This window comes from Symphalangus syndactylus, chromosome 12, assembly GCF_028878055.3.
Source record: "Symphalangus syndactylus isolate Jambi chromosome 12, NHGRI_mSymSyn1-v2.1_pri, whole genome shotgun sequence".
Lineage (NCBI taxonomy): Eukaryota > Metazoa > Chordata > Mammalia > Primates > Hylobatidae > Symphalangus > Symphalangus syndactylus.
In genome coordinates, this window is record NC_072441.2 from 21,483,756 (window position 1) to 21,506,089 (window position 22,334).

The following is a 22,334-nucleotide window of genomic DNA, read 5'->3' on the forward strand; positions in this document are numbered from 1 at the left end:
GATAAAAAGACAAGATATAAAGATTGGTGAGGGTACAGAGAAAGGGCAGCATTGTACATTGCTGTTAGGAATGTAAATTGGTACAGTTATCATGGAAAACAGTGTGAAATAGAAACAATTTTATTTAAAAAATTAAAATAGACCTAACTTAGGATCCAGCAATCCCTCTTCTGGATGTATAGCCCCCCACAGAATGAAATCAGCACCATGAGAGATATCTGCCTTCCCACGTTCATGAAGCATTAGTCAAAATAGCCCAAACATGGAAATAATGTAAGTGCCTACCAATGGATTAATTGGTAAGGAAACTGTGGGCTATACAGGAATATTATGCAGCCATAAAAGAAGGAAATTCTGCCATTGCAGTAACATAGATGCAACTTGAGGGCATTATGCTAACTGAAATAAGTCAGACAGAGAAAGACAAATACTGCGTGATCTCACTGATGTGTGGAATCTAAAATAGTTGAACCCATAAAAACAGATGACAGAATGGTGGTTACCAAGATGAGAGGATGGTGGAGGGAAAGGAAGCTGTTGGTCAAAGGGCATAAACTTACAGTTATAAGATGAGTGAGTTCAGGAGATTTAATATGCAGTATGGTGACCCTAGCTGACAATACTGAATTATACAGCATACTTGAAATTTGCTTAAATGTTCTATCTGCACAATAAAGAGTAACTAAATAAGACGAGAGATGTATTAACTAACTTGATTGTATAATAATTTCACAAAATATGTGTGTATCAAATCATCACGTTGTATACCATCAAATTGTAGAATTTTATTCATCAATTATATTTCAACAAAACTGGAAAACTAAAAAGAGAAACAAGTGTATAATTAATAACAATGCTGGTTGTAAATTAAAACTAAGCATCATATTTTTGGTGTCAAAATGTCTGACATTTTTAAGAAAACATGTATAAGTGTTCTGCCTCTTGGATGAGACAATTTTAAATTAAGCTGTAAAAAAAAAAAAAAAAAGTACTGACAAAACAGTTCACTTTCAGTAATCTGGGTTTTCCCAAATGGTGACACGAGAGCCAGTCATTTCGAATTGGACAGTTTGCGTTCCTCTTCAAGAGTCTGAAATGTAGGTCAGGGCTCTGCTGACATTTCCATTGACCTCAGAGGTGAAAATCTAAAGTGAGCGCTGACAGGCAGGCAGTGAGGAAAGAAGACATGACACAGCCAACAAGGATGGCAGCCTGGCTCTGAAGTGGAATTATGTGCTTCAAACAGGTTGAAAGGTAAATAGGCAGCAATCATCCAAATACTTAAAGACAGCTATATTTCCTTTTGGAAATACATGGGCCAAGTTGTTTTCTCTTGCAAGTTCTCATGATATTCCATGCAGTGGTTACTGATGAAAAGGGAATCTATAATATTATATGGCATCACATCAGTTTAAATAATAATTATTGCATATTTCCATTAGTTAACTTCTAACTAGGAACATTTTTAGGGCTTCTGTTGCTTCTTGTGAAGAGAAGAATTACTATTGCTAACAAATTATGAAAGGGATCCCCATATTTCTGAGCCGGGGGACCCCAGTTTTTTTAAATGTTACTAGATATTTTATGCGATTCGATGAGCCATGCATTGCGTTCTCTTGTTGTTTTATAGAAATAGCTCAGGTTTTATTAAGCAGATAAAATAACTGAATGATGTTGATTGTTGAGTAAATGAGTTAATTCATGTAACTGATTAATTGAATAATGTACCTCTAGTTGTAAACCAACAACGGTATTATTAGGAATTTCTATAATGTGTTCTTTTCGCATTCTCTACAGATGAAAGGCTTTTTCCTCTTTTTGGGGGGGTGCAGGGGACAAGGTATCACTCTGTCGCCCAGGCTGGAGTGCAATGGTGTGATCATGGTTCACTGCAAACTTCACCTCCCAGGTGGCTGGGATGACAGTCACATGGAACCATGCTGGGCTAATTTTTGTATTTTTAGTAGGGACGGGGTTTCACCATGTTGCCCAGCCTGATCTCAAACTTGTGGGATCAAGCAATCCACCGGCCTCTGCCTCCCAAAGTGCTGGGATTACAGGCATGAGCCACCACGCCTCCCCAGATGAAAGGCATTTTACAGTCTAACTGGTGAGAGCACATATTGCTTAATCTCACTTCACTTCTCTTCATTTCGAATCCATTTTCTCTGGGAGTTCTGAAATTTTTGGCTCTTCCCAAGTTTAGCTCATCAAAGACTAGTATTTCTGGAGTGTGATAAATACGTAACTTTGGCAGGGAGGAGAATTCATCACCAGAAGTTAGCTCAGCCCAGGCACCATGGTTCATGACTGTAATCCTAGCACTTTGGGAGGCTGAGTTGGGAGCACCGCTTGAGCCCAGGAGTTTGAGGTTACAGTGAGCGATGATCATGCCACTGCACTCCAGCCTGGGCTCTGTCTTGTCTCTGTCTTGTCTCCAGCCTTGTCTCTAAAAAAAATGTAAAACATAAAATAAAAAAAGAAGTTAACTCAGAGGAGGAGATTTCTGATGAGAAAGGCTAGATTAGGAGGAATTGTAATGGATCAAATGCTCTCCTGAGTTAATTCATAGTGACTTTTGAAGAGTATAAAATTCCATTTGTTTGCTTTACTTCTCCATCTCTTGTTATATCTCCTAAATATATCAGTAACATTTCTTTGCTCTGTTTCCTTCCTTCCTTCCTTCCTTCCTTCTTCCTCCCTTCCTAATCAAAGGTTCCCATCAAATACAAGAATTCTTAGGGAAAAATGTTACGCTTTTTATTATTTTACTAAAATACTACAAGTTAAACATTTTTCATATTTTTTTTCCAGAGGGAAACAGTCTTTTCCTGCTTCCAGACATGAATCAGGTCACTATTCAGTGGGATGCAGTAATAGCCCTTTACATACTCTTCAGCTGGTGTCATGGAGGTATGGTGTTTTATGTATCTATTGCTGTCTTTCATTCAACAAATGGAATATTGAATGATTATCATTTTCATGGTTTTATGTTAGAATCTCTGAAGAATACAAATATTATTAGACTGGAAAAAATGTGTGCATAAAAATTACATAGAATGAAATAAAAACGGCCCAATCTCCTTCCAAATGCAGGATTTCTTTCTCAAATTTCCCTTCTAGACAGCCCTCTTACTCACATGTGAATATTTCCACAAAGGAGCTTATTAGTTTGAGTTGGCATGTTCTATAGTCAAACTATTGTAACTGTTATACAATAACCTGTCAAACATTTGAATGCAATTCTATTTCACAAACCACTTATTGATAGTTACTTTGTGCCAGGCACATAGTAACTATGTGGGCCATTGGCAAGAGTATGATTTTATTCATTATATTCAAACTTTACTGAAAATGTAGGCTTTATCTAAAAAAGAACAGAAGATTGGTTGAGTAGCTAGAGAATGGGGTTCAGATTCTACAGTGCCCAGTGTTGTTTCAAATCTTACCTTTGAAAAATACTGTAGCTTTATAATCTCTCGGTTCTCTACTTTAAAGTAGGAGAGCTAATTATATTTGCTCCTTACACACTTAGAGAAGCTTCCAGGCTGACTCTAGTCTTGTGTCATGGTGCTGAACATCAATCAAAGCATAACAGGCTGGACGAGGTGGCTCACACCTGTAATCCCAGCACTTTAGGAGGCCGAGGCGGGTGGATCACCTGAGGTCAGGGGTTCAAGATCAGCGTGGCCAACATGGTGAAACCCCATATTAGCCGGGCGTGGTGGTGCTCACCTGTAATCCCAGCTACTCAGGAGGCTAAGGCAGAAGAATTGCTTGATCCTGGAAGGCGGATGTTGCAGTGAGCCAAGATCGCAACACTGCACTCCAGTCTGGGTGACAGAGCGAGACTGTCTCAAAAAAAAAAAAAAAAAAAGCCTAACAGAAACACACTGTAATAGGCTAGTTTATGAAAAGATACATCTAGTCCTAAAACTGTTTTCAATGGAATCATTTAATTAATAGAAATAATAAATTTAAAATGCAATAGCATATTCTTCTGAATCTCTTGATTTAATGTTTTACATGTAATTTATTATTTTTCCATTTATTTCTAGGAATTACAAATATAAACTGCTCTGGCCACATCTGGGTAGAACCAGCCACAATTTTTAAGATGGGTATGAATATCTCTATATATTGCCAAGCAGCAATTAAGAACTGCCAACCAAGGAAACTTCATTTTTATAAAAATGGCATCAAAGAAAGATCTCAGATGACAAGGATTAATAAAACAACAGCTCGGCTTTGGTATAAAAGCTTTCTAGAACCACATGCTTCTATGCACTGCACTGCCGAATGTCCCAAACATTTTCAAGAGACACTGATATGTGGAAAAGACATTTCTTCTGGATGTAAGTGTTGGGGCACATTTGAAATGCAAACAAAAGCTAGTCTAACAATTAACTGGTCATTACCACACTAGTCTAAAAATAGGGACAAAATAATATAGTTCAGTTTTTAGATTAGTTTCATACAGGAGCTGCAAACTCAAATGTCTCCAGGGCCAGGCTGGTGAACTATACGAACTGTAGAAGCTGATGGGAACCATGCAGAGAAGAAAGTACAAAGGTAGTCTCCTGGGGGGAGTCACTGCCCAGCTCCAGTAATCACAGGTGCCCAGTATTCCTACATATTTTGGCTCTTCAAAGGAAGACAGAAATATAAAATTTTAATGTGTGCTCTCTAAATTTAAAAATGTTGCCAATACATTCAAAAAACAATTTTTCAGCTCTACCCTGAACAAACACTGCATATGTGAGGGCCAGCACCCTTGGATTTAAAATGTTGCTCTTTTAATCTTCTTGTTTTATTTTTCTAAACTAATATAATTAACCTTGAAGCAGATCCCACTGAGAAATTTTGAGGCCAAGGTTTAGGGAGAGCTGCAAAACTAGTTTTGTGCTCCCACTGTACTCCTAGGTTTGTGACCTTGGGCAAGTTGCTTAAGCCTCAATTCCTCACCTGTAAAAGGAGATAATTATACAGGCTGTGTTATGCACTTAATTTCAATAATGTATTTGGAAGCATATGATAAAGTTTAAAGTACAACAGTACCCAAATCCTTAAAAATGCATCCTTTTCATAAAACATAGGGAGAGTCTCCTGCAATCCTCTGTTCCTAATCTCACTATTCCAATTTAGAATCACTGTTTGTTATTGTAACTATTAATTTTTTTCTTTTTCTTAAAACCCACCTTGAAGGGAATAATTATTAATTTATTTAAAAGCTTAGTCAAGTTAATCTTTAAAATATACGCTAAATTCAATTTGTGCTCTGAGTGTCCTGGAGGTGTTTAAATCACTGTAGTGATATGGGCTGGCTCGTACAATTATATACCTAGTTTTGGTTCTACTATTATGAAGGGTGTAAATAAGTTCAGCACTGTTTTAACTCAGATATTCATTCTCTATGGCACTTGAACCCATTTTCAGTAAAAAATAAAGGAATTTGTGTCTTTGCCATGTTCCCGTCCTCTATATTTCTGAGAATCAAGCCTCAGTTCTTGCTTCTTCCTCACCTTTACAACTTAGCTGGGGGGCAGACCCGTATCACCACCACCACCTGACCCCATTGTGGCTGCTTGGAAAGGAAGAGGCTTCCTTGCTCTATAAGGAGGCTGTTGTCCTACTTAACTCTGAGCAGCTGATCTTGCAGCTTTTCAAGAGAGGGAACTAAAGAAAGTTGTAGAGGTGAGTTGAGGAACGAAAGTCATAGGTTTTGGAGTCAAAGAATAAACCTACCTTAAACTGATGCCTTAAAGCTGCTAAACTTGCCCTAAATTGTGGAAATTAAACCACAGGCAGGCATCTTATCTGATGTATGAAATCTCCTTAGCTTGTCCACATCCTCAGGAAACATAACCAAACCTCAATGCTTACTTTACTATTTATCCTTTGGGGGTGAGAGTGGGGTAGAGAGACTATACAATTTCTTTGGAGGGCAAATAAGCAACTTTCACAGTTACAGAAAAAGGTTAGTTGTTAATTTAAGCCAGAGGGAAAAAAGGAAGCAAAATAAACATTGTCTCTGTTAAAAAACAAAATTTCAGCAAATTTAGTTTTTAGATGTGATAGGTTTTTATGTATGATTCATGAATCGGCAGCGTCTCGTTCTAAAAAACTGGTATGTGCTCTGAGTGTCCTGGAGGTGTTTAAGTTACTGTAGTGATATGGGCTGGCTTGTGTAATTATATACTTAGTTTTGGTTCTACTATTATAACAGAACAGTTGGTTTTTGTAAGGTAGGAACAAGAAATAGAAATTTTTATAAAACTACCAGATTGGTTAACATTGTTACTTCAGGTTATTTTCCTTGTAATGGTTAAAGCAGAGGCGGTTTCCTTATCATCCCTGCTCAGGTTGACTGGGCTGTTTCTACGTGGTTGCTGTGAATTTTCTGTTTTCAGGAAAAACTAGTCCGTGGGAGTTTTACCTGCTTCCTTAAAGTTTCAGCTTGGTTATATGCCACTTAACAGGAGTGACTTCATTTTGGTTTGGTATGTGGGGGCCTAGTGCAGGAGCTCAGTCCAAAACAATGGTCTCCCATACATTATATTTAACACCACCTTCCGTGTGTTGCAGTTTGTATAACTGATTACTCCCAAAAGCCCTCCCAAGTGTTGGCTGGGGGGCCTCTGTCCCTACACCCAACACCAGGTAATATAGAAGGTAAGAGAATGGACTTTGTTCCTCTTCCAGGACAGCCTAATAGAAATACATTCTCTGCTGACGGCTGCTTAGAAAGAACATCACTCTTTCCATTTATTTAACTTGTGAGTTTGTGAATTGTAACTCCTTACATAGGCCTCTGGTTATGAGTAAAAATGTAACTGCCAGGTGAGAATTTACTCAAACCCCCGGATTCAAGCTGAATGTCTTCTTGAGCTCTACATTCTTAGCAAACAAAACTTCCTATTTAAGTAGGTCAACAAAGGGTTTTTGAGGGTTTTGTGGCATTCTAGAAATCACATTGCTTTCACTGGACCACTTTGATCACAGGATATTTGTCATGTGAGATTTATTATGTCAACTTATCATCACTACTTTGAACAAAATGATTATATGTATTTTTTTAGACTAGAGACAAATTGTAAAAGACAAGATAAATGAGTCATTGCTTTCCTTGAAAAGCTATCCAAATATATTTTAAAGTGCTGTGCTTTAATGTATAATTTGTGAAATATAAACCATATTATCACAATCTCCATTTTTAGCCACAATCCTAAACACTTCTTAGATTCTTATCTAAGATTAAATGCACACATATTATGGGACATTTATAAATTTCCCATAATATTAAGATAAATTATTAAGATAAATTAAGATTAAATAAATTAAGATAAATTATTATCTTAATCAAGCCAATGAATTCATGGAATAAACTTTATTGAGTGGTTACTATGCACCAAAAAAGTGTTAAATGCTAGAAGTACAAAGAAGAGGAAATCACAGACTGTTTTCAAGAAGCTCTCAGTAAAAGTGGATCCTTGGCTAGATTCTGAATTAACGAGAAAACTAGCCTGTGATTCCTGAACGTCCCAATAATAGGGGAGGGGTGGGATTGGCAGGAAAGAGCAAAAACATAAGCCCGCTTTTGTATACCTCAGGGTATTCTCTAGTATCTAGTTGTATAGCCAGGTTTTGTTCTTGGATCTTGAATAACCTGGCAATGAGGCCTACCAACAACCTGATGTTATTATCATAACCATACTCACAGGCCCATCTTTACATTGCTTCATATTAACAAACACTTATTTGCATGTGTGTGTATAGTCATCTTTTTGATCTTTTGCAAAGTTAATTAACCACCAGACATTTGTAACCCTGAGAATTCACTTCATGTAAGATGCTGTGGAGTAACACAGCCCAAACGATCTGATAGCCAAATCAATGACACTCTCTATCTGAAACCAGAGGAAAAAACAACCTCAGCACAAACCATTGTGATCAATGAGGGACCACAACTCAATCTCCAAAATGATTTAAATTTATGTTTCCACACCTACTTCATTTAAGGCTCAATTAAAAAAAAGATTTATTTTACCCTACTTGGAGCCCAGTTTCTCTCCATTGTAACTCAATGCTACAAGTCACCAAAATGTTGTAAAGTACTTTTTAGTGTGTTCTTACTGTTTGAAAATAGGTTTTTTAAAAAGGATATTAGACCTTCGATATATGAAAATAGCTTTTCAATTATAGAATCAAATTGCATTCAATATAGAGAGTTTTTAAAATGTAGACCAGTAAAAAAGAAATACCTATCATTCCCGTAAAACCATAACTTTACCAGTAACCATAATCCCTCTTTAATAATTTGGAATATGTCTTTGAAATTTCAGACCCTCTCTTTCTCAATCTCTCACTTAAATGAAACCACTAATTGAACCATTTTGCAACCTGCTTTTTTCACTTTGCCATATGATCATTACTTCACTAAATATACTTTTAATTCCTTCCAAAGGCCAAGTACTTAAACTGTCTTCTACAGCATTGCTTTTGGATGTGTTTAGGACTGTATTATAGTTTATTTAACCTTATTTTGGAAAATTGAGCTTGTTTATAATTTTTTCATTGTTATGAACAATACTTTAAGGGAACATCCTTTAAGCCAAATATTTTATATATCTATGAACATTTCAATAAGGATGCATTCTTAGATGTATAATTGCTGAGTTGCAAAATATTACACCTGCTTTTACAGGTTGTGATATGTAAAGTGCTCTCCATAAAGGCTGTACCAATTTGTACTTCCACCAGAAATGTGTTGGAGGATTTCCATGAGTCCACTCCAACACTGTGTACTATCATTTTTCAAAATCCTTGCTAATTTGGTAGGTTTAAATGACATCTAGTACTGCCTTGATTTGCAGTGAGAATAAAATTTTTAATATATTTGTTTATTATTTTACAAGCAATATTTTTGGTAAGCAATTTGCAGGTGAAGTGAAAGCATGTATGTACTTAAGATAAATCTTTGGATGTAACTTCAGATGCATAAATGTCTGTATTTTCATTCTTTATGAGCCCCTATCCTTCCATTTGTCTTGTCATTCTCTGAGCAGTCAAGTGTCCCCGCAGTATTTCACACGTAGGGATGAACTAAGAGAGCCACACCTGAAAAGTGAATATTTAACAAACACTCAATATTTCTATACTTGAAAAAATCTTAATCTTATTCACTATTTAATGATATAACTGAAAATTCTAGGTGTCATTCTATAGTTGTTGGGGTTTCATAGGCTTTAGAGGCCCCCAAAAAGCAATGTCATCAGAACTCTCTCATCTTTTCCTGTCTGCTAGGTATTGTTTTCACCTGTGTTGGCTTCATTCTTAAGTAGACTAAAGACTGTGAAAAAGCCTGTTTCACAATGACAGCAAGATGGCCACCAGCAACTTACAGCTCACATGCTACCCAGAGATAGCAGTTTCAGGAGGAAAGAGTGTGCTTCTTTTACAATGGTTTAGAAAAAGTGCCTTGGAGAATTCTGATTGGTTCATCTTGAGTCATATGTTCATTCCCAAAGGGAATTCTCCTATTCGTCAGCCTACCTCAAAGGCACACTTCTGTGGAGAGCCTCTTGATTGACAGGTCTTGGGGTTGGGGTGGGGGTGAGATTGGAGTGAGGGGCTGGAGGGGATGTCAGTTCTCAAGAGGGAAAGATGCTAGCCAATGAAAAATAAAAATATTCCCCATAACATGGCCACCTGGAGAAAGAGCCGGGCAGGAATGGGGGTGGGATGAGTTGAGTGGAGTGATGGGGAAAAGAGCCTTGAAATAGAGTAGCGTGAATACCAAACTTTTAAAAAACCTTGTTGTGGTGATGGTAAAATACATAACATAAAATGTACCATTTTTACCATGGTTAAGTATACAGTTCAGTGGCACTAAGTACATTTACATTGTTGTACAACCATCACCACCATTTATCTCCAGAACCCTCTTATTGCAAACTGAAAGTCTATATTCTTTAAACAAATATCCACTTCCTTCTCCTCCAAGCCCTAGCAACTGCCATTCTACTTTCTATGAGTTTGTCTATTCCAGATACCTTGTGTAAGGGGTCATGCAATATTTTTCCTTTAGGGTCTAACTTACTTTGCTTAATATAATGTCTTCAAGTTTCATCCACATTGTAGCATGTGTTAAAATTTCCTTCCTTTTTAAGGCTGAATAATGTTTTATTGCATGTATGAACACCAAACTTTTAAAATGAGTAGTGGAAAATGTGCAAGAGAAGAAGATAGTCTGCCAGAGTAGTAGAAGAAAACTATGAAGAACCCACTCGCAAGAGCCAGAAGCAAAGAGGTTTCTTTTCTTGTCTCGTTTTTGAGACAAGGTCTCACTGTGTTACCCAGGCTGGAGTGCAGTGTCTTGATCATAGCTCACTGCAGCCTCAAACTCCTAGGCTCCAGGGATCCCTCCAGCCTCAGCCTCCCAAGTAGCTGAGACTACAGGTGTGAGCCACCACACCCAGCTTTAAAACAGAGAGCTTTCAAGGAGGGAGTGAGCAAAATATCAAATGCTGCAGAGATCAAACTCAGTGAAAAATGACCAGAGATGGGGTCTGTTGAAGAGAAAGTCATCAATGACCTTAGCAACAATGGTTTTGATGGAATTGTGGAGGCTGAATCCTGATTGTTTTGGGTTCAAAAGCATATGGAAAATGAAGAATAATAGGCTCTTTAAAAGTGTTTAGCTGTTAAGAAAAAGAGAAAGATACAGGAGTAGCTGGGGGAGACTGAATTTAGGATAATATAGTCAAGAATAAGAAGAAGAGGAATGGATATTTGATGGTAAAGTGGGTTGCAAGGTAAGGTATTAGGGATGGAATGAGGAGCAGGGAGGTGCTGAGTGGTGATTGGCCTGATTTCTCAAATAAAATTGTCAGTTTCTCAACAGACTATAGAGAACTTCATATTTCTTTTTTTTTATTCTTCCATTACGAATTTATTATCTTTTCAGACAAGTTGAGACATACTAATTTAAAATAAATTCCCTTTTCAGTGAAAAGTTGATAAGTTTAATCAGGTAAAGCTAATGATTCGGTAAGCGATCAATGTTTATAGTTGCATCATAACTTTTCTGGCCAGTGGCTTTTTATTTTTTATTATTTATTTATTTATTTAAATTAGACTTTAAGTTTTAGGGTACATGTGCACAATGTGCAGATTTGTTACATATGTATACATGTGCCATGTTGGTGTGCTGCACCCATTAACTTGTCATTTAACATTAGGTATATCTCCTAATGCTATCCCTCCTCCCTCCCCCTACCCCACAACAGGCCCCAGTGTGTGATGTTCCCCTTCCTGTGTCCATGTGTTCTCATTGTTCAATTCCCACCTATGAGTAAGAACATATGGTGTTTGGTTTTTTGTCCTTGTGATAGTTTGCTGAGAATGATGGTTTCCAGCTTCATCCATGTCCCTACAAAGGACACGAATTCATCATTTTTTATGGCTGCATAGTATTCCATGGCGTATATGTGCCACATTTTCTTAATCCAGTCTATCGTTGTTGGACATTTGGGTTGGTTCCAAGTCTTTGCTATTGTGAGTAGTGAGGCAATAAACATACGTGTGCATGTGTCTTTATAGCATCATGATTTATAGTCCTTTGGGTATATACCCAGTAATGGGATGGCTGGGTCAAATGGTATTTCTAGTTCTAGATCCCTGAGGAATCGCCACACTGACTTCCACAATGGTTGAACTAGTTTACAGTCCCACCAACAACGTAAAAGTGTTCCTATTTCTCCACATCCTTTCCAGCACCTGTTGTTTCCTGACTTTTTAATGATCGCCATTCTAACTGGTCTGAGATGGTATCTCACTGTGGTTTTGATTTCCATTTCACTATGGCCTGTGATGATGAGCATTTTTTCATGTGTCTATTGGCTTCATAAATGTCTTCTTTTGAGAAGTGTCTGTTCATGTCCTTTGCCCACTTTCTGATGGGGTTGTTTGGTTTTTTCTTGTAAACTTGTTTGAGTTCTTTGTAGATTCTGGATATTAGCCCTTTGTCAGATGAGTAGGTTGCAAAAATTTTCTCCCACTCTGTAGGTTGCCTGTTCACTCTGATGGTAGTTTCTTTTGCTGTGCAGAAGCTCTTTAGTTTAATTAGATCCCATTTGTCAATTTTGGCTTTTGTTTCCATTGCTTTTGGTGTTTTAGACATGAAGTGCTTGCCCATGCCTATGTCCTGAATGGTATTGCCTAGGTTTTCTTCTAGGGTTTTTATGGCTTTAGGTCTAACATATAAGTCTTTAATCCATCTTGAATTAATTTTTGTATAAGGTGTAAGGAAGGGATCCAGTTTCAGCTTTCTACATAAGGCTTGCCAGTCTTCCTAGCACCATTTATTAAATAGGGAATCCTTTCCCCATTTCTTGTTTTGGTCAGGTTTGTCTAAGATCAGATAGTTGTAGATATGCAGCACTATTTCTGAGGGTTCTGTTCTGTTCCATTGGTCTATATCTCTGTTGTGGTACCAGTACCATGCTGTTTTGGTTACTGTAGCCTTGTAGTTTAGTTTGAAGTCAGGTAGCGTGATGCCTCCAGCTTTGTTCTTTTGGCTTAGGATTGACTTGGCGATGCGGGCTCTTTTTTGGTTCCATATGAACTTTCAAGTAGTTTTTTCCAATTCTGTGAAGAAAGTCATTGGTAGCTTGATGGGGATGGCATTGAATCTATAAATTACCTTGGGCAGTATGGCCATTTTCACGATATTGATTCTTCCTACCCATGAGCATGGAATGTTCTTCCATTTGTTTGTGTCCTCTTTTATTTCATTGAGCAGTGGTTTGTAGTTCTCCTTGAAGAGGTCCTTCACATCCCTTGTAAATTGGATTCCTAGGTATTTTATTCTCTTTGAAGCAATGGTGAATGGGAGTTCACTCATGATTTGGCTCTCTGTTTGTCTGTTATTGGTGTATAAGAATGCTGTGATTTTGGCACATTGATTTTGTATCCTGAGATTTTGCTAAAGTTGCTTATCAGCTTAAGGAGATTTTGGGCTAAGACGATGGGGTTTTCTAGATATACAATCATGTCATCTGCAAACAGGGACAATTTGACTTCCTCTTTTCCTAATTGAATATCCTTTATCTCCTTCACCTGCCTGATTGCCCTGGCCAGAACTTCCAACACTATGTTGAATAGGAGTGGTGAGAGAGGGCATCCCTGTCTTGTGCCAGTTTTCAAAGGGAATGCTTCCAGTTTTTGCCCATTCAGTATGATATTGGCTGTGGGTTTGTCATAGATAGGTCTTATTATTTTGAGATACGTCCCATCAATACCTAATTTATTGAGAGTTTTTAGCATGAAGAATTGTTGAATTTTGTCAAAGGCCTTTTCTGCATCTATTGAGATAATCATGTGGTTTTTGTCTTTGGTTCTGTTTATATGCTGGATTTCATTTATTGATTTTTGTATGTTGAACCAGCCTTGCATCCCAGGGATGAAGCCCAGTTGGTCATGGCGGATAAGCTTTTTGATGTGCTGCTGGATTCAGTTTGCCAGTATTTTATTGAGGATTTTTGCATCGATGTTTATCAGGATTATTGGTCTAAAATTCTTTTTTTTGTTGTTGTGTCTCTGCCAGGCTTTGGTATCAGGATGATGCTGGTCTCATAAAATGAGTTAGGGAGGATTCCCTCTTTTTCTATTGATCAGAATAGTTTCAGAAGGAATGGTACCAGCTCCTCCTTGTACCTCTAGTATAATTCAGCTGTGAATCCATCTGGTCCTGGACTTTTTTTGGTTGGTAAGCTATTAATGATTGCCTCAATTTCAGAGCCTGTTATTGGTCTATTCAGAGATTCAGCTTCTTCCTGGTTTAGTCTTGGGAGGGTGTATGTGTCCAGGAATTTATACATTTCTTGTAGATTTTCTGGTTTATTTGCGTAGAGGTGTTTATAGTATGCTTTGATGGTAGTTTGTATTTCTGTGGGATTGGTGGTGATATCCCTTTTATCATTTTTTATTGCATCTATTTGATTCTTCTCTCTTTTCTTCTTTATTAGTCTTGCTAGTGGTCTATCAATTTTGTTGATCTTTTCAAAAAACCAGCTCCTGGATTCATTGGTTTTTTGAAGGGTTTTTTGTGTCTCTATCTCCTTCAGTTCTGCTCTGATCTTAGTTATTTCTTGCCTTCTGCTACCTTTTGAATGTGTTTGCTCTTGCTTCTCTAGTTCTTTTAATTGCGATGTTAGGGTGTCAATTTTAGATCTTTCCTGCTTTCTCTTGTGGGCATTTAATGCTATAAATTTCCCTCCACACACTGCTTTGAATGTGTCCCAGAGATTCTGGTATGTTGTGTCTTTGTTCTCGTTGGTTTCAAAGAACATCTTTAGTTCGGCCTTCATTTTGTTGTGTAACCAGTAGTCATTCAGGAACAGTTTGTTCACTTTCCATGTAGTTGAGTGGTTTTGAGTGACTTTCTTAATCCTGAGTTCTAGTTTGATTGCACTGTGGTCTGAGAGACAGTATGTTATAATTTCTGTTCTTTTACATTTGCTGAGGAGTGCTTTACTTCCAACTATGTGGTCAATTTTGGAATAGGTGTGGTGTGGTGCGGAGAAGAATGTATGTTCTGTTGATTTGGGGTGGAGAGTTCTGTAGATGTCTATTAGGTCTGCTTGGTGCAGAGCTGAGTTCAATTCCTGGATATCCTTGTTAATTTTCTGTCTCATTGATCTGTTTAATGTTGACAGTGGGCTGTTAAAGTCTCTCATTATTATTGTGTGGGAGTCTAAGTCACTTTGTAAGTCTCTAAGGACTTGCTGTATGAATCTGGGTGCTCCTGTATTGGGTGCATATATATTTAGGATAGTCAGCTCTTCTTGGTGAATTGATCCCTTTACCATTATGTAATGGCCTTCTTTGTCTCTTTTGATCATTGTTGGTTTAAAGTCTGTTTTATCAGAGACTAGGATTGCAACCCCTGCCTTTTTTTGTTTTCCATTTTCTTGGTAGATCTTCCTCCATCCCTTTATTTTGAGCCTATGTGTGTCTCTGCACGTGAGATGGGTTTCCTGAATACAGCACACTGATAGGTCTTGACTCTTTATCCAATTTGCCAGTCTGTGTCTTTTAATTGGAGCATTTAGCCCATTTACATTTAAGATTAATATTGTTATGTGTGAATTTGATCCTGTTGTTATGATGTTAGCTGGTTATTTTGCTTTTTAGTTGATGCAGTTTCTTCCTAGCCTCGATGGTCTTTACAATTTGGCATGTTTTTGCAGTGGCTGGTACCGGTTGTTCCTTTCCATGTTTAGTGCTTCCTTCAGGAGCTCTTGTAAGGCAGGCCTGGTGGTGACAAAATCTCTCAGCATTTGCTTGTCTATAAAGGATTTTATTTCTCCTTCACTTCTGAAGCGTAGTTTGGCTGGATATGAAATTCTGGGTTGAAAATTCTTTTCTTTAAGAATGTGGAATATTGACCCCCACTGTCTTCTGGCTTGTAGAGTTTCTGCCGAGAGATCAGCTGTTAGTCTGATGGGCTTCCCTTTGTGGGTAACCTGACCTTTCTCTCTGGCTGACCTTAACATTTTTTCCTTCATTTCAACTTTGGTGAATCTGACAATTATGAGTCTTGGAGTTGCTCTTCTTAAGGAGTATCTTTGTGGCATTCTTTGTATTTCCTGAATTTAAATGTTGGCCTGTCTTGCTAGATTGGGGAAGTTTTCCTGGATAATATCCTGCAGAGTGTTTTCCAACTTGGTTCCATTCTCCCCATCACTTTCAGGTATACCAATCAGACATAGATTTGGTCTTTTCACATAGTCCCATATTTCTTGGAGGCTTTGTTCATTTCTTTTTATTCTTTTTTCTCTAAACTTCTCTTCTCGCTTCATTTCGTTCATTTGATCTTCCATCACTGATACCCTTTCTTCCAGTTGATCGAATCAGCTACTGAGGCTTGTGCATTCATCACGTAGTTCTTGTGTCATGGTTTTCAGCTCCATCAGGTCCTTTAAGGACTTCTCTGCATTGGTTATTCTAGTTAGCCATTCATCTAATCTTTTTTCAAGGTTTTTAACTTCTTTGCCATGGGTTCAAACTTCCTCCCTTAGCTCAGAGTAGTTTGATTGTCTGAAGACTTCTTCTCTAAACTCGTCAAAGTTATTCTCCGTCCAGCTTTGTTCCGTTGCTGGTGAGGAGCTGCATTCCTTTGGAGGAGGAGAGGCTCTAATTTTTAGAATTTTCAGTTTTTCTGCTCTATTTTTCCCCATCTTTATGGTTTTATCTACCTTTGGTCTTTGGTGATGGTGACATACAGATGGGGTTTTGGTGTGGATGTCCTTTCTGTTTGTTAGTTTTCCTTCTAACAGTCAGGACCCTCAGCTGCAGGTCTGTTGGAGTTTGCTGGAGGTCCACTCCAGACGCTGTTTGCCTGGGTATCAGCAGCAGAGGCTGCAGAACAGCGGATATTGGTGAACAGCAAATGTTGCTGCCTGATCATTCCTCTGGAAGTTTTGTCTCAGAGGAGTACCCAGCCATGTGAGATGTCAGTCTGCCCCTAGTGGGGGGTGCCTCCCAGTTAGGCTACTCAGGGGTCAGGGACCCACTTGAGGAGGCAGTCTGTCCATTCTCAGATCTCAAGCTGTGTGCTGGGAGAATGACTACTCTCTTCAAAGCTGTCAGACAGGGACATTTCAGTCTGCAGAGGTTTCTGCTGCCTTTTGTTTGGCTATGCCCTGCCCCCAGAGTTGAAGTCTACAGAGGCAGGCAGGCCCCCTTGAGCTGCAGTGGGCTCCACCCAGTTCCAGCTTCCTGGCTGCTTTGTTTACCTACTCAAGCCTCAGCAATGGCGGGCGCCCCTCCCCCAGCCTCACTGCCGCCTTGCAGTTTGATCTCAGACTGCTGTGCTAGCAATGAGTGAGGCTCCGTGGGCATAGGACCCTCTGAGCCAGGCATGGAATATAATTTCCTGGTGTGCCGTTTGCTAAGACCATTGGAAAAGCACAGTATTAGGGTGGGAGTGACCCGATTTTCCAGGTGCCGTCTGTCACCCCTTTCCTTGGCTAGGAAAGGGAATTCCCTGATCCCTTGTGCTTCCCAGGTGAGGCAATGCCTCACCCTGCTTCGGTTCGTGCTCGGTGCACTGCACCCACTGTCCTGCACCCACTGTCCGACAATCCCCAGTCAGATGAACCCAGTACCTCAGTTGGAAATGAAGAAATCATTCATCTTCTGCATCGCTCACACTGGGAGCTGTAGACTGGAGCTGTTCCTATTCAGCCATCTTGGCTTGGGACTAGAGAACTTCATATTTCTTACGGCAGCTCCTAAGTGGTATGTTTTCTTGCAGATCCACCAGATGTTCCTGATGAGGTAACCTGTGTCATTTATGAATATTCAGGCAACATGACTTGCACCTGGAATGCTGGGAAGCTCACCTACATAGACACAAAATATGTGGTGCATGTGAAGAGGTAGGTCCCTTCCTCACGGCTTCATATAAGCAGTTCCACCCCGGTTCAGCCAGAGCTCTGCCTCCAGCAGAGATCCAAGAAATCAGCCTCAAACATTAAATATATGCCTTGATTTATCCCTTATTTCCTACTTATGATCAGTGAAACTACCAAAGCCCTTTTCAAGCCATTAATATTTTCACTCTGGCAGGAAAACTGCTCTATGATCTTTCTGTCCTTTTTATTCATTAGTAGGCAAGTGGTAGCAGGGGCCTAATGGTGGTACAGCCCAGCACAGTTTTAAACCATTGCTTAGGATGGGCACAGTGGCTCATGCCTGTAATCCCAACACTTTGGAAGGCCGAGGTGGGCGAATAACCTGAGGTCAGGAAGTTGAGACCCGCCTGGCCAACATGGTGAAACCTGGTTTCTACTAAAAATACAAAAATTTGCCAGGCATTGTGGTGGGCACCTGTAATTCCAGCTGCTCAGGAGGCTGAGGCAGGAGAGTTGCTTGAACCTGGGAGGCAGAGTTTGCAGTGAGCCAAGACTGCACCACTGCACTCCAGCCTGAGCGACAGAACAAGACTCCATCTCAAAAAATAGAATAAAATAATAAATTATTGCTTAAATCCCTGCTCTATTCTTCTGCTAGGGTTTCAACAACTTAATTTCCCTGAATTGCTATTATTTTTAATCTTTAAATGGGCCTAAAAATAAAACCTAACACACAGGTTTGTTCTAATTCATTATGTGGAATTTGGCTTTTACAGTATGTATAATTATGCCATGTTACCACTAAATTCATGGAAGCTATTGTTAATAATGACACTCAGATCTTAAATTTAGTGTCTATATAGCTGATCAACTTTCCTGTTTGCCTCATACGAAGGGGGTTTTCAGGACAAAGGATTTTCAGCTTTAAAACCTGGAAAGTTGTGGGCAAACTAGGACAAGTTGCTCACCTTATCTGTGTTTCTTGTTTTGTTTAGTTTATTAAAAAATAAAATTCCAGGCCAGGCACAGTGGCTCATGCCTGTAATCCCAGCACTTTGGGAGACTGAGGCTGGTGGATCACCCAAGGTCAGGAGTTCGAGATCAGCCTGGCCAACATGGTGAAACCCCATCTCTACTAAAAATACAAAAATTAGCTGGGCGTGGTGGTGGGTGCCTGTAATCCCAGCTACTCAGGAGGCTGAAGCAGGGAGAATTGCTTGAACCCAGGAGGCAGATGTTGCAGTGAGCTGAGATCATGCCACTGCACTCCAGCCTGGGCGAAAGAGCGAGACTCCATCTCAAAAATAATAATAAATAAAATAAAATTAGATGCCGGCTGGGCGCGGTGGCTCCCATCTGTAATCCCAGCACTTTGGGAGGCCGAGGCGGGTGGATCACCTGAGATTAGGAATTTGAAATGAGCCTGGCCAACATGGTGAAACCCTGTCTCTACTAAAAATGCAAAAATTAGCCAGATGTGGTGGCACACACTTGTAATCCCAGCTACTGGGGAAGCCAAGACAGGAGAATTGCTTGAACTTGGGAGATGGAGTTTGCAGTGAGCCAAGATTGTGCCATTGCACTCCAGCCTGGGCAACAAGAGGGAAACTCCGTCTCAAAAAATAAAATAAATATAAAATAAAATAAAATAAAATAAAATAAAATAAAATAAAATAAAATATAAAATGCCTTCTGTGGTGTTGTTGAAGTATGCTTTTTTTTCTGTCAGTAATTCTTAAAAATTTCACAAACCATTTTTTAAAGCATTTATTGGACCCTTACTGTTTGCCAAGCACTGGGCAAGAGCTTTATTAATGCTGCCTCATTTAATACCCTATACAACCAGGTGAAGCCCTGGGATCATACAAATGCTTATATCCTCCTAAAATTCGTATGTTGAAACAAACCCCCAATGCAATAGTAACAAGAGTTGGGGCCTTTGAAGTGAGATTAGGTCATGAGGGTAAAGCCCTCATGGATAGAATTATTGCCCTTCCATAAGAGGCCTGAAAGAGAGCTTGTTTGCCCTTCTACCCTGTGAGGACACAGCCAGAAGGTGCTATCTATAAAGCAGAGTGAGCCCTCACCAGACACTGAATCTGCTGATGCCTTGATCTTGGACTTCCAAGCCTCCAGTACTGTAAGCAATAAATTTCTGTTGTTTATAAATTGCCTAGTCTAAGGTATTTGTATAGCAGCTCAAAGAGACTAAGACAGATGCATACAATTATTTTTCCCATTTGTATAGACAAGGGAACTGAGACTTACTGAGATCAGGTAATGTATCCAGGACCACACAGCCGCAGAGAAGGAGAGGTGGAATTTGAACATAGGTTGCCTGACTGTCTTCTTAACTTATTTTCTGCTGAAGGTGTGTGGAGGACCAGATCGCAGGGCATATTTAAGATATTCTATTCAGTTCTCATCATTATGGAAGGGAATAACCTTCTTTTTAAAAAAAAACTTTTTATTTATTTATAGGCTTTTTGTTTTTGTTTTTGTTTTTGAGCCAAGGTCTCTGTCGCCCAGGCTGGAGTGCAGTGGCGCAATCTCAGCTCACTGCAACCTCTGCCTCCTGGGTTCAAGCAGTTCTCCCAGCCACCAAGCCTGGTCTCTATGGAAGAGAATAACCTAATCTTGCTCTCTCTCTCCACTTGTTGGATACTCAGAATAATTTTGATTAAGTGAAACCTAAAAAGAAACACCTCTTCAGTCAAGAAAGTCCATGTAGAAATTAGACAGATTTTATGAACACATTGCCAGGCCTAGAGTTACCAGCTGCATGCCATGGGCAAGAGGCGTATACCTTTCATTCTGAATGGGAGTTAAACAGAGGCATATTCTGGCACCAAAGAGATGATGAAAACTCTGATATCAGGGATGGGTGGAATTGATTGAAGAGATGCAATATGCTAAGTACTGTGCTCTGTACTTCATGTGCATGACATCTTCAATTCTCAACTTAACCTTGTGAGGAAACTATTGTTATTGTTACCATTTTACAAATGGCTTGGGGAGCTCACATTACGTCTCCAAAGTCACTTGGCTGAGAAGTAAAGGAGCAGGGATTCTAACGGGGATCTCTCTGGCTACACCATTGGAGACTAAACCTCTACCCCTTGCCTATAGGGTAAAGTAGAAAAGCCATGACAGCAAGGCAACTGGAGTCTCACTGCTAAGTCAACTTTAGGAATGTGAAGGTGAGGGCCGTATGGCAGCAAACTTTGCACTTCAAGCACACAGAAAAACCAGGCAGTGCCAGATTGACAGAGAGAGCCTAGTGTCTTGAGGATCTTCACTATCTCCCAGAACCTGGAAGGATCTCCTGAACTGCTTATCCTGGTTGTTTGGTTAATTCATTCTTTCTTTTGTTTTTAATACAACCCCTTATTAAGTATAGTTCATCTACCATACACTTCACCTTATTTAAAGTATATCATTCCTTGAGTTTTAGCACCCATCACTACAATCAATATTGAACATTTTCATCATGCCAAAAAAAAGCACATCCACCCATCACTACAATCAATATTGAACATTTTCATCATGCCAAAAAAAAATCACATTCATGAGCAGTCACTTCCTATCTCCCCTCAATCTTCCCAGTCCATGGCAACCACTATTTGCTTTCTGTCTCTGTGGATTTGCCTACACTGGACACTTTATATAAAAGGAATGATATAATATGTATTCTTTTGTGACTGGCTTCTTTCATTTAGGATAATGTCTTCAAGGTTATCTATGGTGTAACATGTATCAATACTTTATTCCTTTTTTTTTTTTTTTTTTTGAGATGGAGTCTTGCTCTGTTGCCCAGGCTGGAGTGCAATGGTGGGATCTCGGCTCACTACAACCTCTGCCTCCTGGGTTCAAGTGATTCTTCTGTCTCAGCCTCCTGAGTAGATGGGATTACAGGTGCCCGCCACCATGCCCGGCTAACTTTTTTTGTATTTTAGTAGAGACAGGGTTTCATCATGTTGCCCAGGCTGGTATGGAACTCCTGAGCTCAGGCAACCCTCCTGCCTTGGCCTCCCAAAGTGCTAGGGTTACAGGGGTGAGCCAATGCGCCTGGCCCTTTATTCCTTTTTTTAATAATGTTCCATTATTTGGAACACATTTTATTATTTATTCCTTGGTTGATGAACTTTTTGGTTGTTTACACTCCTCAGCTATTATGAATTACGCTTCTATTAATATTTGTGTACAAGTTTTGTGTAGACCTATTTTTATTTCTCTTGGGCATATATTTAGGAATAGAATTCCTGGGTCTCTTGGTAACTCTATGTTTAATCTTTTGTTCAACTGCCATAATGTTTTCCAAAGCAGCCACACCATTTTACATTCCCACCAATAGTGTATAAGGGTTCCAGTATCTCCACTTTCTTGCCAACCTTTGTTTTTATCTTGGTTATTGCCATCCTAGTGGGTGCAGGTTAATTCTTTCAAGCCTGACTTACCTGCCTTCTGAGGTTCCTGATCGTAAAACTGCATTGCAAATGCCGGACAGATGAACCACAATTTGAAAAAATGTATTTGTTGGATACAATTTTAAACTTGCTAACCCCCACCTAATTTCCTATTTAGTATCATAAAAATATTTTCTGAATATTTTATATGACTATGTATTTTATATTTCTTTTAAAAATCCTTTAACACGTTCAAAATTATGTATGTTTAAATTTATTTACACATGACTTTTGAGGAACACATTCACTTTATAAAGTAAGGAATATTTGTAGTAGTTATGAGTACTAAGATTGTTCTCAGTATTCAAAAAGTCACTCTGAAAGTATTAAGAATGAGTTTACTAAAGAGAATGCTTTCAGAAATATTCATTGGGAAGAGCATGGGCTTTAGAGTTTTAGATTTAATTTCCAATTCTGAAACTTATCAGTCAGGTGTCTTTTATGATAC

The 22,334-nt window shown here is 39.1% G+C and overlaps 1 protein-coding gene across 3 annotated transcripts in view; it reads left to right on the plus strand.

The window, feature by feature from the left end:
• The first annotated feature begins 1,053 nt into the window (after nt 1–1,053).
• The window catches only part of IL23R (interleukin 23 receptor), a 100,375-nt gene continuing 79,094 nt past the window's right edge, over nt 1,054–22,334 (plus strand). For 2 of the 3 annotated variants that reach the window (XM_063625279.1, XM_063625280.1), the window contains exons 1-4: nt 1,054–1,254; nt 2,815–2,913; nt 4,059–4,355; nt 17,321–17,444. In XM_063625279.1, the coding sequence (XP_063481349.1) occupies nt 2,844–2,913; nt 4,059–4,355; nt 17,321–17,444 (491 nt within the window). In that variant the 5' untranslated portion in view covers nt 1,054–1,254; nt 2,815–2,843. The remainder of the gene's footprint in view (nt 1,255–2,814; nt 2,914–4,058; nt 4,356–17,320; nt 17,445–22,334) is intronic. The other variant, XM_063625281.1, reaches the window with a different exon arrangement.